Genomic DNA, 12,419 nt, shown 5'->3' with positions numbered 1-12,419 from the left:
GATGATTTTTTCTTTTTAAAAATACTTTATTTGTTTTCCAATACAATAGCAGTTTCTACTATCATTTTTGTAAGGTTTTGAATTTTACACTTTTTCTCACACCTTCTTTTCTCTCCCCCCATCTCCCCCACAGAAGGCAGTCTGATAATCTTTACATTGTTTCCATGCTATACTTTGATTGAAATTGAATACATTGAGAGAGAAATCATATCATTGAAGAGAAAATAAAATATTAGAGATAGCAAAATTATGTCATATATAAGATACTTTTTTTAAAATTTAAGGTAATAGACTTTGTTCTTTGTTTAAACTCTATAGTTCTTTCTCTGGATACAGATGGTATTCTCCATCATAGGTACTCTAAAATTGTACCTGATTTTTGCATTGATGTAATAAACAAGTCCATTAAGGTTGATCATTACCCCCATGTTACTGTAAGGGTACAATGTTGTTCTTTTGGCTCTGCTCCTCTCGCCCAACATCAGTTCATGTAAGTCTTTCCAGGCTTCCTGAAATCCCATCCTTCTTTGTTTCTAATAGAACAAAAATGTTCCATCACATACATGTGCCAAAATTTGCTCAGCCATTCCCCCATTGATGGACATTTACTCAATTTCCAATTCTTTGCTACCACAAACAGAGCTGCTATGAATATTTTTATACAAGTGATGTTTTAACCCTTTTTTCATGATCTCTTCAGGGTATAGACCCAGTAGTGGTATTGTTGGATCAAAGGGTTTACACATTTTTATTGCCCTTTGGGCATAATTCCAGATTGCTCTCCAGAAAGGTTGGATGAGTTAACAGCTCCAACAACAATGAATTAGTGGCCCAGATTTCCCATATCCCTTTCAACATTGAACATTTTCCTTTCTGGTCATACTGGCCGGTATAATAGGTGTGAGATGGCACCTCAGAGCTGCTTTTAATGATTTTCAAAACACTTCTCTCATAGCAATATTCTGAGGTAATTACGGACAACATTACCCCCATTTTAAAGAAGAAGAAATTGTTCCTTAGAAAGATGAAGTGATCTGCCCAGGCTTGTACACCTAGCCTCAGAGAGAATAGTCTGATCTTAGTTTCTGCTTAGTTCAATATTCTTTCAGATATGCCATGATGACATTAAAAAGTGACATAAAAAGGAATAAGAAGTGTGATGCTGCTGCAAGATTTGTAATCATGATTCCTGGTCAAATTCCAGCTTTGGCAATTACAAACTGAATCTACATAGTCATTATTTACTCTCACTGTGTCTTTGCTTAGTAATCTCTAAGATGAGAGTTTGGAAGAAATAGCCTCTAAGTTCCCTATAATACTAGATCTATGTTTTTATCATCTAAATAAATAAATAAAAAGTTTCTTTTTCCCACTCCAGTTCTTTTCCTTGACTGTTGTCAAACTGACTTTCTTTAAGTTCGGCTCAATCAATCCAGTATCTTCACCAAGAAGACTCCAAATGGAAGTAACAGAGTCAGACACAACTAAAATACCTGATAACAATCTACATCACTCCAATATTCAGATAATTCTAATTGCCTCCAGGACCAAACAAATTCCTCTGACTTTAAAGTCCTTTGGAACCTTATATATATATAATGTTTATATGTATATATGTATATGTACAGAAATGTTTATACATATATATATATGCACATAAAAATATTTCCATTTTTTTCTTTTTTTTCAGTTATATCTGATTTTCCAAGACTCCAATAGGGGTTTTCTTGGCAAAGATATTGGGGGTAATTTGTCATTTTCTTATCTAGCTCATTTTATAAATATGAAGAAACTTAGGGAAACAGGGTCAACCTAGGGTCACACAGCTAGTAAGTGTCAAAATTTGAACTCAGGAAGATGAGTCTTCCTGATTCCTGATACTCTTATTTATTGAGGCACTTAATTATCCCAGATAGGTATGCATATAGGTTGGTATGTCTGTGTATACATCTATCTCTACCTATAGGTATATGTAAACACTTGCATGCATATGTATAAATACACACATACATACACACATATATACACATATGTTGTCTCTGTCAATGGAATGAAAACCCCAAAGCTCTCTGAGGGAGGCATTGTTCCATATTTTTCTTTTGTCTCCAGAACCTAGAATACTACTTAGCCATAAAAAAAGCAGGTTTCTCAATTGACTAACTTGTCTTTCTTGCCTATTAACATATTAATTCCTATTACTTGAATCACATATTTAGCATTTCACATTTACTACTACATATTATTAATACTTAAATGTATATAAAATATATATATATAGATGTAGATATGGATGTTATTATATATGCTATAATATTGTCTTATATTTGTGTGTTATAGATATTCATATCTATAAAACATAATATTATTACATTTAATAGCATATTATATTTTAATATATATAACATGCATCTATCTGTCTATCTCTATATAAAAAAATCCTACCAGATAGCCAAGTTTTTTGACAACTTGTTATTTAGTTGTTGTCAGTTGCTTCAGTTAGAATTTTCTTGACAAAGACACTAGACTGGTTTGTCATTTTCTACTCCAGCTCCTTTTACAAATGAGGAAACTGAGACAAATAGGGTAAGGGGACTTGTCCAGAGTCATGCACCTAGTAAGTGTCTGAAGCCGGATTTGACCTTGTGGAGATGAGACTTCGTGATTCTTGGCCCGAAACAGAAAAAAAAAATTGAGACAAATCTCTCTTTAATATTGATTTTCAAAAGTAGGCTTGTTTAATTCAAAAACTTATTGTTCTTTGTATGAATGGATGCATAAAGATCTGGTCCTGTGATTTAAAAAGAGGGGATACCTGAAACCTGGTTACTGATGTTGTAATATAGTATAGTTATCCAAAGAACTCAAAAGCAAGATATTACAACATCATAATACCTATACTGAGTAAGGTAGACTGGATCCAGTAGGCTATTTCTGCTCCAGCAAAGCAAAACAAAATGAAAAGAAAACAGTGAAATGAAGAGTATTCTTCTAGAAGCAGTAACAGTCCAGATGTCTGAACCTCTGTAGGAATATCTGGCCACTCATAATTACAAATGGTCATTTTCAATGAGCGAATGACCAGATGGTAACATGTCAACTGCTTCTGAATTGGCAATGAAGCCACAAGGATTTGGGTTGTGTTTTTGTGTTTGGGCCTAACATTTTTATAAATGACTTGAATAAAGGTACAGATGGTATATTTAAGAAATTTCCAGATGACACACAGGTTGAAAGGATTCCTAACCTCCTGGATGATGGTGTCAGGATCTAAAAAGATTGTGACAACTTAAAAGATTGGACTAAACTAAAGATGATTTTTTTTTGGTTTTTGTAAGGCTATGGAATTAAGTGACTTGCCTAAAGTCACAAGATAATTAGTATTGAGTGTCTGAGGTCATATTTGAACTCAGCTCTTTCTGACTCCAGGACCATTGTTCTATCCACTGCTGCCCCAAAATGATGAATTTTAATTGGGAAGATAAAAAATTTTACACTTGGGACTTTAAAACCAAATCCCTAAATACATTATGGTTAGGAGGAATGTTTAGAAATTTGTCTGAAAAAGATTTAGGGGTGTTAGTGTACTACAATTTCAGTATGAATCAACAGTAAGATGTATCAACCCAAAAGGCTAATATAATCTTGGACTGCATTCAGAGAGGTTGATGATGATGATAAAGATGACCTTAGAATAAGGAAGGTAACAGTACTACTCTCCACTGCCCTTCTCAGACTATTTCTGGAGTGCTAGGTTTAGTTCTTATCACTGAGTTTAGAGGAGAGGAGTTTAGAGAACATCTAGAGAAGGCAATGGGCCAAGATGATGAAAGGACTTGGGTTCTTGCCAAATAAGGATTGATTAAAAGAGCTGAGAATGGTTATCTGAAGAAGTTTCTTCAGGCATATGAAAAGTTGTCTTGTGGAAGAGCAATTAGAATTATTCTGTTTGATGCAAAAAAGTAGAATTAAGAGCAAAATATTGGAAGCAAAGAGGCTCTTGGAAACTTAGTAGGCTTTACTCCTGGAAGAACCCCTAATATGTTAAAGTTAGTCAATGGTGCAGTTGACAGGAACTTAAAAAAAAGGACACATGCCCTCTCACTAGAAGCCATATTTTAAAAATAAGGGAACTGAGACTTCTAGAAATTTGGTCAAGGTCACATAGCTAGTGTCAGAACTGAATTTCAAACCTAGGATTCCAGATTCTAGCTTCATTACTCTTTCTGCCATATTTACATGGTTTCCTATATTAGGTTAAGGTTTTTGTCTTCAGTAAATAATAGTCTCTGAAGTGTGGACTCATTGGACTTTTTTCTGAACTGAACTCATTTCTGAACTTGAGTGATGTAGACTATACCTGCCAAAGAGATCTCCTGCACCACTCTGTAATTGGGAAATAGTTGATAAAATAAATAAAAATGCAATAGAATATATTTAATATTAATACAGGATTTTCTAAATCAATATGCAGTCTAAAACAAAACTTGTATAGGTATTTTTATTTAAGTTTCATGGTACTCCCGGCACATTTCACAGCTAAATAGAATCTCATCATATCCCAACCCAGATTTGATGATATTTTGTTTTGATTTCTTTCTAGTATATCAGTTTCTTCTACCTTTTCCCACCTGTACTTCATTTGTGATAGTGTAACAATAATATGCTGTCTTTAATTGCGTAGCAATTTCTCCTGAGTAGGGATGGGGATGAGGGAAAATTACATTGCATATGGCTAACTCAGATTTTATTGACTGCTGCCCTGAATATCATGTTCCCTGATTGATGTTTGCAGATGGTTTTCTTTAAATTCTGATCAATGAGGCACTGGACACCGAAGGCAGCAAATGTCCACTTTCTCTCCTGGTCTGTAAAATTAAATGTGTCCTCTCTGAAGGGCAATGTCTGCTGGCTATAGAGTTTAAATGTGAACCACACTGTGTTCTTACCTTAAAAGGCAGATGCAAGCTTTCCACTGGTGAGGATGAAGATGTTTCATTGAAGAAAACATCTCTTGTCCCATTTTAAAATTCAGATTATATTTTCTCTCTACTGGAGGCCTGAAGGAAGACCCTTTTTATGTGGTCCATGCATCATTTAAATGGCTATGAGCTCCTGGGACTGGAGGAGGGTGCCCTGCCTGTGCAGAGGTCAACTGGTGAGTGTGCACTGCTCTCTCCTTTTGCATGTGGAGACTCAAAATAGGAGTTTTTCCATGCAAAAATAAGATATAAGGAAATTTGAGCAACAAATATGGAAGGAGAGATTAAAAATCATTTGCTCAATAGGCCATTGCTGAGTAAATTAGATTAAGAAAGAACATTTTCAAAGGCTAAGACTACGTCAAACCTTTCTGGCATTTTAATTATGAAAAGATTAAGTCATTTTTCCTCTCTCACAAGGGGACAGTGTGTTCTATTGGGGAAAGAATCAATGAAAAACAGTCTGTTAAAAAAAGTGGCATGTGTTGAATAGATTTTGGGTTTTCTTTTTAAAAAATTCATAATAGTTTCTTACGTTCTGCTTTGTGATAAGTCTGATAAGTCTTGTGATAGAAGTGTGTGTGCATATGTAAGAAAAACTTTCATAAGGCAGTATGGTCAAATGCAAGGGATCTTTTTGTATCATGTATTCCTTTGTCAGTTTATGGACTCTTCAAAGTAATGGTTTTCATTGTACCAGACAAAATATAGAGCATCACAAGGTACTAATCTTTATTAAAAGTTAGCAAAATGCTAACAACAACAAAAATAAGTTCCTAGACTCCAGTTTAAAAGTCCCAGTTCTAATGAATAGACTAAAGGGCTAGGAGCCAGGAACTATGGCTCTATGGACATTTCTACTACCATGTTGCTATCTTCTCTATAAGAGATCACTTATCTTTAATCTTATTTCCTGATCTGTAAGATGGCATTACTTTAGTGTTTCATTCAAGGATATTGTATGAATTTAGTTGCATGTAATATGTTGTAGACCTGTGTGTATAGAAGGCATGAGAATTGTTAGAATTGTTGATGTCAGTGTTTGATGAAATCTTTTTTATATGCTAGAATCCATTCTCTTCTCACTTCCAAGTTCTCTTTTGAAGAAACAGAATAAATGAGTTACATTGGCATTTACCATAGTTGATTAGATGCACTGGCAATCTAAAATCCTAAATCCTAAGTCTAAATAAATAACTACAATAGAAATTTAAAGGCCTTTTCAGTCTTTTAACATCTGAAAGCTAGAGAACTGACTTGACACTGATAACTTTGCAAGAAAAAAAGGAAAACTTGCTTAGCAATTCCCACCTCCACCCTTACAATTACTCTGCACTCCCCATCATGTTTATGTCATCTTTGGAATGTTGGCTGCTCTTGTTATACTTCATAGTCCTAACTGACATCCTCAGAAAGAGGAAAGAGAGATTTTATTTAGTAGAAGTGGGTTCCATAAGCTCCTCTTTCTCTCGGGAAACATCCCACAGATACCATTTTAACTATAGGGAGATACAGAGAACACAGCCACACTTTAAACCATATGTGATGTTCTGACAAAATGACATTTACTTATCAAGGGAGACTTTCCTTTTTGACAAAAATATTTTTTAAATCACTCTAGAAGAAAGAAGGGTGTTCGTATGAAGATAATGATAGAAGGTATTGTCCCCAGGGTGCTTTGTTGCTTTTTTTTCCCAGGACTTCCATGTCTAATATGTTTAATAAGGTGATTCTTACTGTCAGAAACAATGCACTGGATGGTCTTCCTGAAACCTCCTATATCTTGATAGCAAAGAAAATGTATGAATTGTAGTTATAAATGCAGGCCATGAATTACTCATTGAGTTAAGGAGATAATTGGATCTTTTCTGAAATTTATCTTCTACTCTGTAGTAAATACAGTATGAGAATACAGTATGAGAGAGACATTGGAAGGATGAGATGGTGATGTGTTTGATTGATTCTGAATAAGGAAATGAATCTTGAGCTGCCAAGAATAAAGGTGAGAAAAGCCAGAGATGGAAGTTTCTGATGCTCAAGAGATTGGTAAAACTTAACTGGGCTTATGCCCATGTATCACGTCTAAGTTATTTGCTTTGGCATGATGATTGCTTTTGAGTTGGTCCTCTGTTTCATGGATTTCTTCTCCCTTTTTCTATACCTTCTCTAATACTTAAGACTATTTTGATTTGCTTGAGGGATATGAGAACAGTTACAAATTCTAATAGCACTTGAGCAGGGTATAGTTACTGCCTAAGCATAGAGCAGCATAGTGTCTTCTCAAACAGAATAAACAGCTGAAAATTCCATGTGCGGGAGGTAGAAAAGTAGTAACATTAGTAGTGATATAGAAAAAGATCTTGGGGTAGCATTAGGCTTAAAATCAGGAAGACTAATCTTCATGAGTTCAAATCTGACCTCAGACACTTTGTAGCTGAGTTACCCTGGACTTATAACCATCTTTGCCTCAGTTCCTCATCTGTAAGATGAGCTGGAGAAGGAAATGACTGGAGTGATAAAACCATTGCAGTATCTATGCCAAGAAAACCCCAAATTAGGTCACAGAGTATCAGATATGACTGAAAGGACTGAACAACAACAACAACAACAGAAAATCATCTATTGGTCTATGTATTTCACTTAGTGAATTTTCCAGCATCAAGAGGTATATGGCCTAAGGTCTTGCTTGGACAGCAAATCTTTTTTGGGATACAAATGAGCAACTTGGTACACTACTAGTTTAATTACATGATAAATTAATATATTATTTCACCCCAATCATTAAATACAAACAGGATATTTCAAATTCAAATCGAAAAGTTATGTGCTGTCTAATAAATTATTTGCATAAAACCAACATAATCCAATGTGATGAATCTCTCTGTGTCTTCAGGTGAATAATGAAGTTGGTAATGACTTCTTAACCAAGTTGCTGTTGGTTCTGAAAAGTTGTTTTCTTTTGGTTCACTCTGGGATAGGCATTCTTTTCCTTCTTTAATTAACATGCTGCATCTCTCCTTGCCTCTTTTTTCCTTTCCATCTCCTGTGTACGTCTTGTGTGTGTGAGTGTGTACTCTGAAACATTAATTCTATCTCCTCCTCATCACTGCCTCACAACTCTGTTGAGTAATTACTGGAAAAAGGAGTCTTGGCCTTTAATGATCATTAGCCACGTGCCCCTCTTCTAAGTGTGTGGATAACATGCCTTTTGTGGTTGTGATTCTTTCCTCAGCTCTCTCCTCCTTCTTCTCTCAGCTGGCAAAGCCAAGCAGAGCCCAGATTATGCTGTGTTTTCCCACTGACAGCCCCATTTGGTTCCCTTGCTTAATGCAGATCCCTAATGCAGGCTCACGTGGGTCTGTAAGTGACACAATGAAGACTAGGCTATTCCCAGCCCTCTGAAGCTTGTGCACCCTTAGATTGGTAGGGTCCTGGTTTCCTGCAGGTGAACCTAACATCCCTGATCTTCGGTTCAGAATGCAGCAGTTTTGTTGGTTTGTTTTCCCCCTCCCCTGCCCTTTTAGTGAGCCTAGAATAAAGAAATGGAAGAGAGATTTTTAAAAAAAAGAGAGGAAAGGAAGAAATCCGTGTCATGTGCTCTAGCAGAGGCAGCAGAAGCAGCCGCGGCAGTAGCAGCAGCAGAAGCAGCAAGTCATTAAGTCAGACTGCACCATTTTCTTCTCACCCTGCATAGAGGTGCTCCTGGGAGCTGCCATCAACTGCCCACCCCTTCTTGGTAGCACGGAGGTGGCTTCTTCCTGGCCCCAGGCTGAAGGCACAGATTGTCTGGAGGAGTTGCAAGAGACTCTTCCAGTTGGGGATGAGTACCTAAAGGATGGCTATTTCAGCCATCTGGTCAGATGCTGGTTTGCAGTTGTGGTCGGAGAACTGCAGAAGAGGCTCCAGTCTAACACTCAGTTTGGGGTGTTTTCCTTTTTTTTTCACCTGCCATCTAGTTTTTTCTGTGGGAGCATTTGTGTGCAGGTGTGTGTTTGTGGGAGTGTTTCAGTTTGCTGCAGTGAATTATGGGTGGTGCAGAACCTAAAGCAAGAGTGTGACCTATCACGGAGGTGGAAAAGGGGATGATTTTGTGAGTGGTTCTGACTCCCAGTCATTGCCCTGTAAATCTCTATTTATATGCAACATCACCTGGATTGCTGTGTAGTAGAAATTGATTCTCAGAAACTGCTGCTGCCTGCTTCTGCATTATGGCTCATGCTGCTGCTTCCATTAAAAAAGTTCGGGAGGCCGAGCTCGATGAAAAGGAGAAAAACCTTGAGAGGGAAAGAAAAAAACAACGGAAAATCCCTAGGGAACGAATAGAGAGGAAACGCAAGGTATGGAGAGCAGCAATCTATCTTTTTCTCCCTTCCCCATCTCTGGCTATCTATACCCAGGAAATCTCCTTTCATGATGCTAGTAACTTCATCATTCTCTTTCCCAACCATTCATTCACCTTTGCCCTATGTCTAAATCATCATAATAAAGCTGTGTGTGATTCAGATCTGGAATTTCTGCATCAGGAAGATTCTGGGTAGCCTAGGCAGCATAGATCTCTATACATTTCAGCCAGCAAAATGATCAGTGCATTTTTGTTTCTCAGAATTTTCAGTTTATGTCTCTGGTTTTAGACACTTGTCAAATAAAAAGGAAAGGAAATGATTTATGGTTGCAGTGTTAAAGTATTTTCTTCTTGTTCAGTGTAGTCTAGGCTCCAGTCATTAGCATTAGAGTAAGCCTTCCCTGAAACTACATGCTCTGCATAAGCCTCTAATTACAGATTTGCTTTCATTTCTTCCCCTCAATGAATTAATCTGCCATTATTCTGTTTTCAAGTGTACTTTAGTGTATTGGCACATGTCTGTGTATTGGATAGATTAAAAATATTTTTGTTTTTTTTTTTTTCCTAAGGTAGGATATATCTCATTTTCTGTTGGTGGGAGAAAAAAAATAATGAAGACTAGTTGTATCAGACTGTGGCATTTTCTGTGTGAGAAGAGGTGGGTTTGTTTTACATACAGTTAGAGATTTTCATTTCTTATCATGAGAATAGCAAAATTCCCATGCCCTACTGAAAAATGAAGAAGTCATTTCACCTGGTCTTCTTCTGCTAAAGCAAGGGAGGAAAATTACTTGTGAATGCTGCAATTGTCAAAGTAGGTCATTCTATATCTTTAGAAGATAATAAACAGTATGTTTTATTCACAGAGTATAAAAATAGTGAAAATCATGGTTTGCAGACAAGCTGTTTGTTAGTATAGCTTTGGGATTAGGGTCGCATTGGGTATATATCTGTTCTTAATTAGGTGACGAACCTTTCTTTAAAATCCTAATGATAACATTTATTTTGAAATTTTTAGGGTTTGGTCAGTTTTTCTTTTTGTGTACAGATCCATAATTAAAGATATTTCCTCCAAAGTGTATAATTTAATTTTTTTAAAATTTGGGGTTCATTATATTGATTTTTCAAATTGGGAGTCTCAGTCAGAAGGATTCAGATATTATACATATTCTTTTTAATGTTTCTTATGTCTCACCTTTAGCAAAGTTTCTGTGTCTGTGTGTGATACTAGACGACACAGGGCTTCATCTTATTTCGGTCTCATTACTTACTACTAGAATAAATGGTTTATTTATTAATATAGATAAAAGGAGTAATATATTAGAGTTTTTCTTCTGGGATAAGATCTGATATCCTAGCTATTTTCTTTTTAAAGGTCATGTTTCAAGAGTACATTGAATTGCATTTGAATTATCTTCAAAAAAAACCAAACCAGACAGATCAGCAAAGCCATTGGTCATTTTGGCAGGAGTTAGCTTATATTATATTATAGTTGTCTGGTTCTTCTCTTAATCCCTTAAATGGGACACTGCAGCATAAAGGAGCTCTCTTGGATTATATCTTTTCAAACTCTTTTTCCCTTGAAAATAAACTATATGATTTTTTGGTTGGTGCTTATTTGGCAGCCAGTTGTGACCTAGTAACTTTGCCTAGATAGCATATTTGTACATTCAAGAGCATCCTTTCTCTCTCTCTCTCTCTCTCTCTCTCTCTCTCTGTCTCTGTCTCTCTGTCTCTCTCTCTCTCTCTCTCTCTGTCTCTCTCTGTCTCTGTCTCTCTCTCTCTCTGTCTCTTTCTCTCTCTGTCTCTCTCCCCCAACCTCATCCCTTTCTCCCTCCTCTACACACACACACACACACACACACAGACAGACAGATGTACAGAGACAAAACAAGGAAGGCAGCAATTTGACTTTTTCCCTTTTTCCTCCTATTCTGTAAATATGGGTGTTTCTCAGTATTAAAAATCCCAAAGTAGGGAATCATCTTTGTATGTCTCAGGCTACTACATTTCTCCCAGTGGAATTTACTAAGCTCAGGTATGGTCACAGATTAATAATATGGACATTATTGTAGTGTCATCAGATTTTCACATCTAGGAAGCATCAGCTCACTTTTAAAAATTTTTAGTTAAAACTGCAGTAGTTACTACTGTCCTGGTTCTCTTCTTGGTAAAGAGCCATCTGTCTCCCCCCCATCCACCCACCCCACCCCCTCTTTTACTGCAGCTGCACACAGAGTTACAGAGATACTTAGACTGCATAAAAACATTGCTTGCAAATTGAATGGGTGTGGTTTCCAGGTCTCTGAGCTTTACTCTGTAAATAGACATTCACCTAAATTCTTTTTTGCTTCAAGTCAGGAGCTTTAAAATATGTTGTTATTTGGGAATGATTGCAAAAATGATAGATTTCTAAAGATAAGAATGCGTGTTAGCACAGACTACTGCATTAGCCTCCCACCTCCAGTCTCTCCCTGGTTCAACATGCACACTGCTGCCATAGTAATCTTTCTGAAGTACAGCTTATGTTTACATTAATCTTCCAGCTCAAAAACCTTTAATGGCTACCTGTGGTTTACAGATTAATACACAAGCTTCTTCACCTGGTATTCAAGAACTTAAATGCCACGGACCTAACCTAGCTTTGTCTCTACATGTAGGCTACTCTTTAGCCAGATTAGGCTGTTTCAAGAATATGGATTATATTTTCTTGTCCCCCCCCCCCCCCACCGCTTTGCTTGGGCTGCCCTTTCCACCAAACCCATCTTTCCCATCTTCCAACAGTCAGCTTAAATGACACCTGACTCTGACTCAATGAAGATTCACCTGATTGCAACTGGAATGCACTGTCTCATTCCTTTGAACTTCCGTAATACTTTGTTCTTCTCTTATGGTGTATTTATGATATTCCAAGTTCTTCACTAGGTATTCACATACTTTCCATACCTTCCTCTCCTATATCAGAAATTGCTAAATCACACATCTCCCACAACACCTATCAAAATGCCCGTCTCATGCATAATAGGTGGTGTTTACTGTTGAATTTCTAAAAATACGATTTTTTGGTATTATTATTAATAATGGCATTCTAGTGAAAC

At 36.6% G+C, this 12,419-nt stretch overlaps 1 protein-coding gene across 45 annotated transcripts in view; it reads left to right on the top strand.

Moving 5' to 3' along the window:
- Nucleotides 1-12,419, top strand: part of ANK2 (ankyrin 2) — a 752,311-nt gene that overhangs the window by 441,139 nt on the left and 298,753 nt on the right. For 3 of the 45 annotated variants that reach the window (XM_074228645.1, XM_074228642.1, XM_074228636.1), the window contains exon 1: nt 2,378-9,316. The exons of 40 other annotated variants lie outside the window; for them this stretch is intronic. In XM_074228645.1, the coding sequence (XP_074084746.1) occupies nt 9,188-9,316 (129 nt within the window). In that variant the 5' untranslated portion in view covers nt 2,378-9,187. Of the gene's footprint in view, nt 1-2,376; nt 9,317-12,419 lie in introns of those variants that run through there. 2 more of the 45 variants (XM_074228675.1, XM_074228676.1) reach the window with 2 other exon arrangements.

This window comes from Macrotis lagotis, chromosome 3 (assembly GCF_037893015.1).
Source record: "Macrotis lagotis isolate mMagLag1 chromosome 3, bilby.v1.9.chrom.fasta, whole genome shotgun sequence".
NCBI classification, from domain to species: domain Eukaryota; kingdom Metazoa; phylum Chordata; class Mammalia; order Peramelemorphia; family Peramelidae; genus Macrotis; species Macrotis lagotis.
Note: the sequence above shows the minus strand (reverse complement) of the source record. Positions and strands in the feature narration are given on the sequence as shown.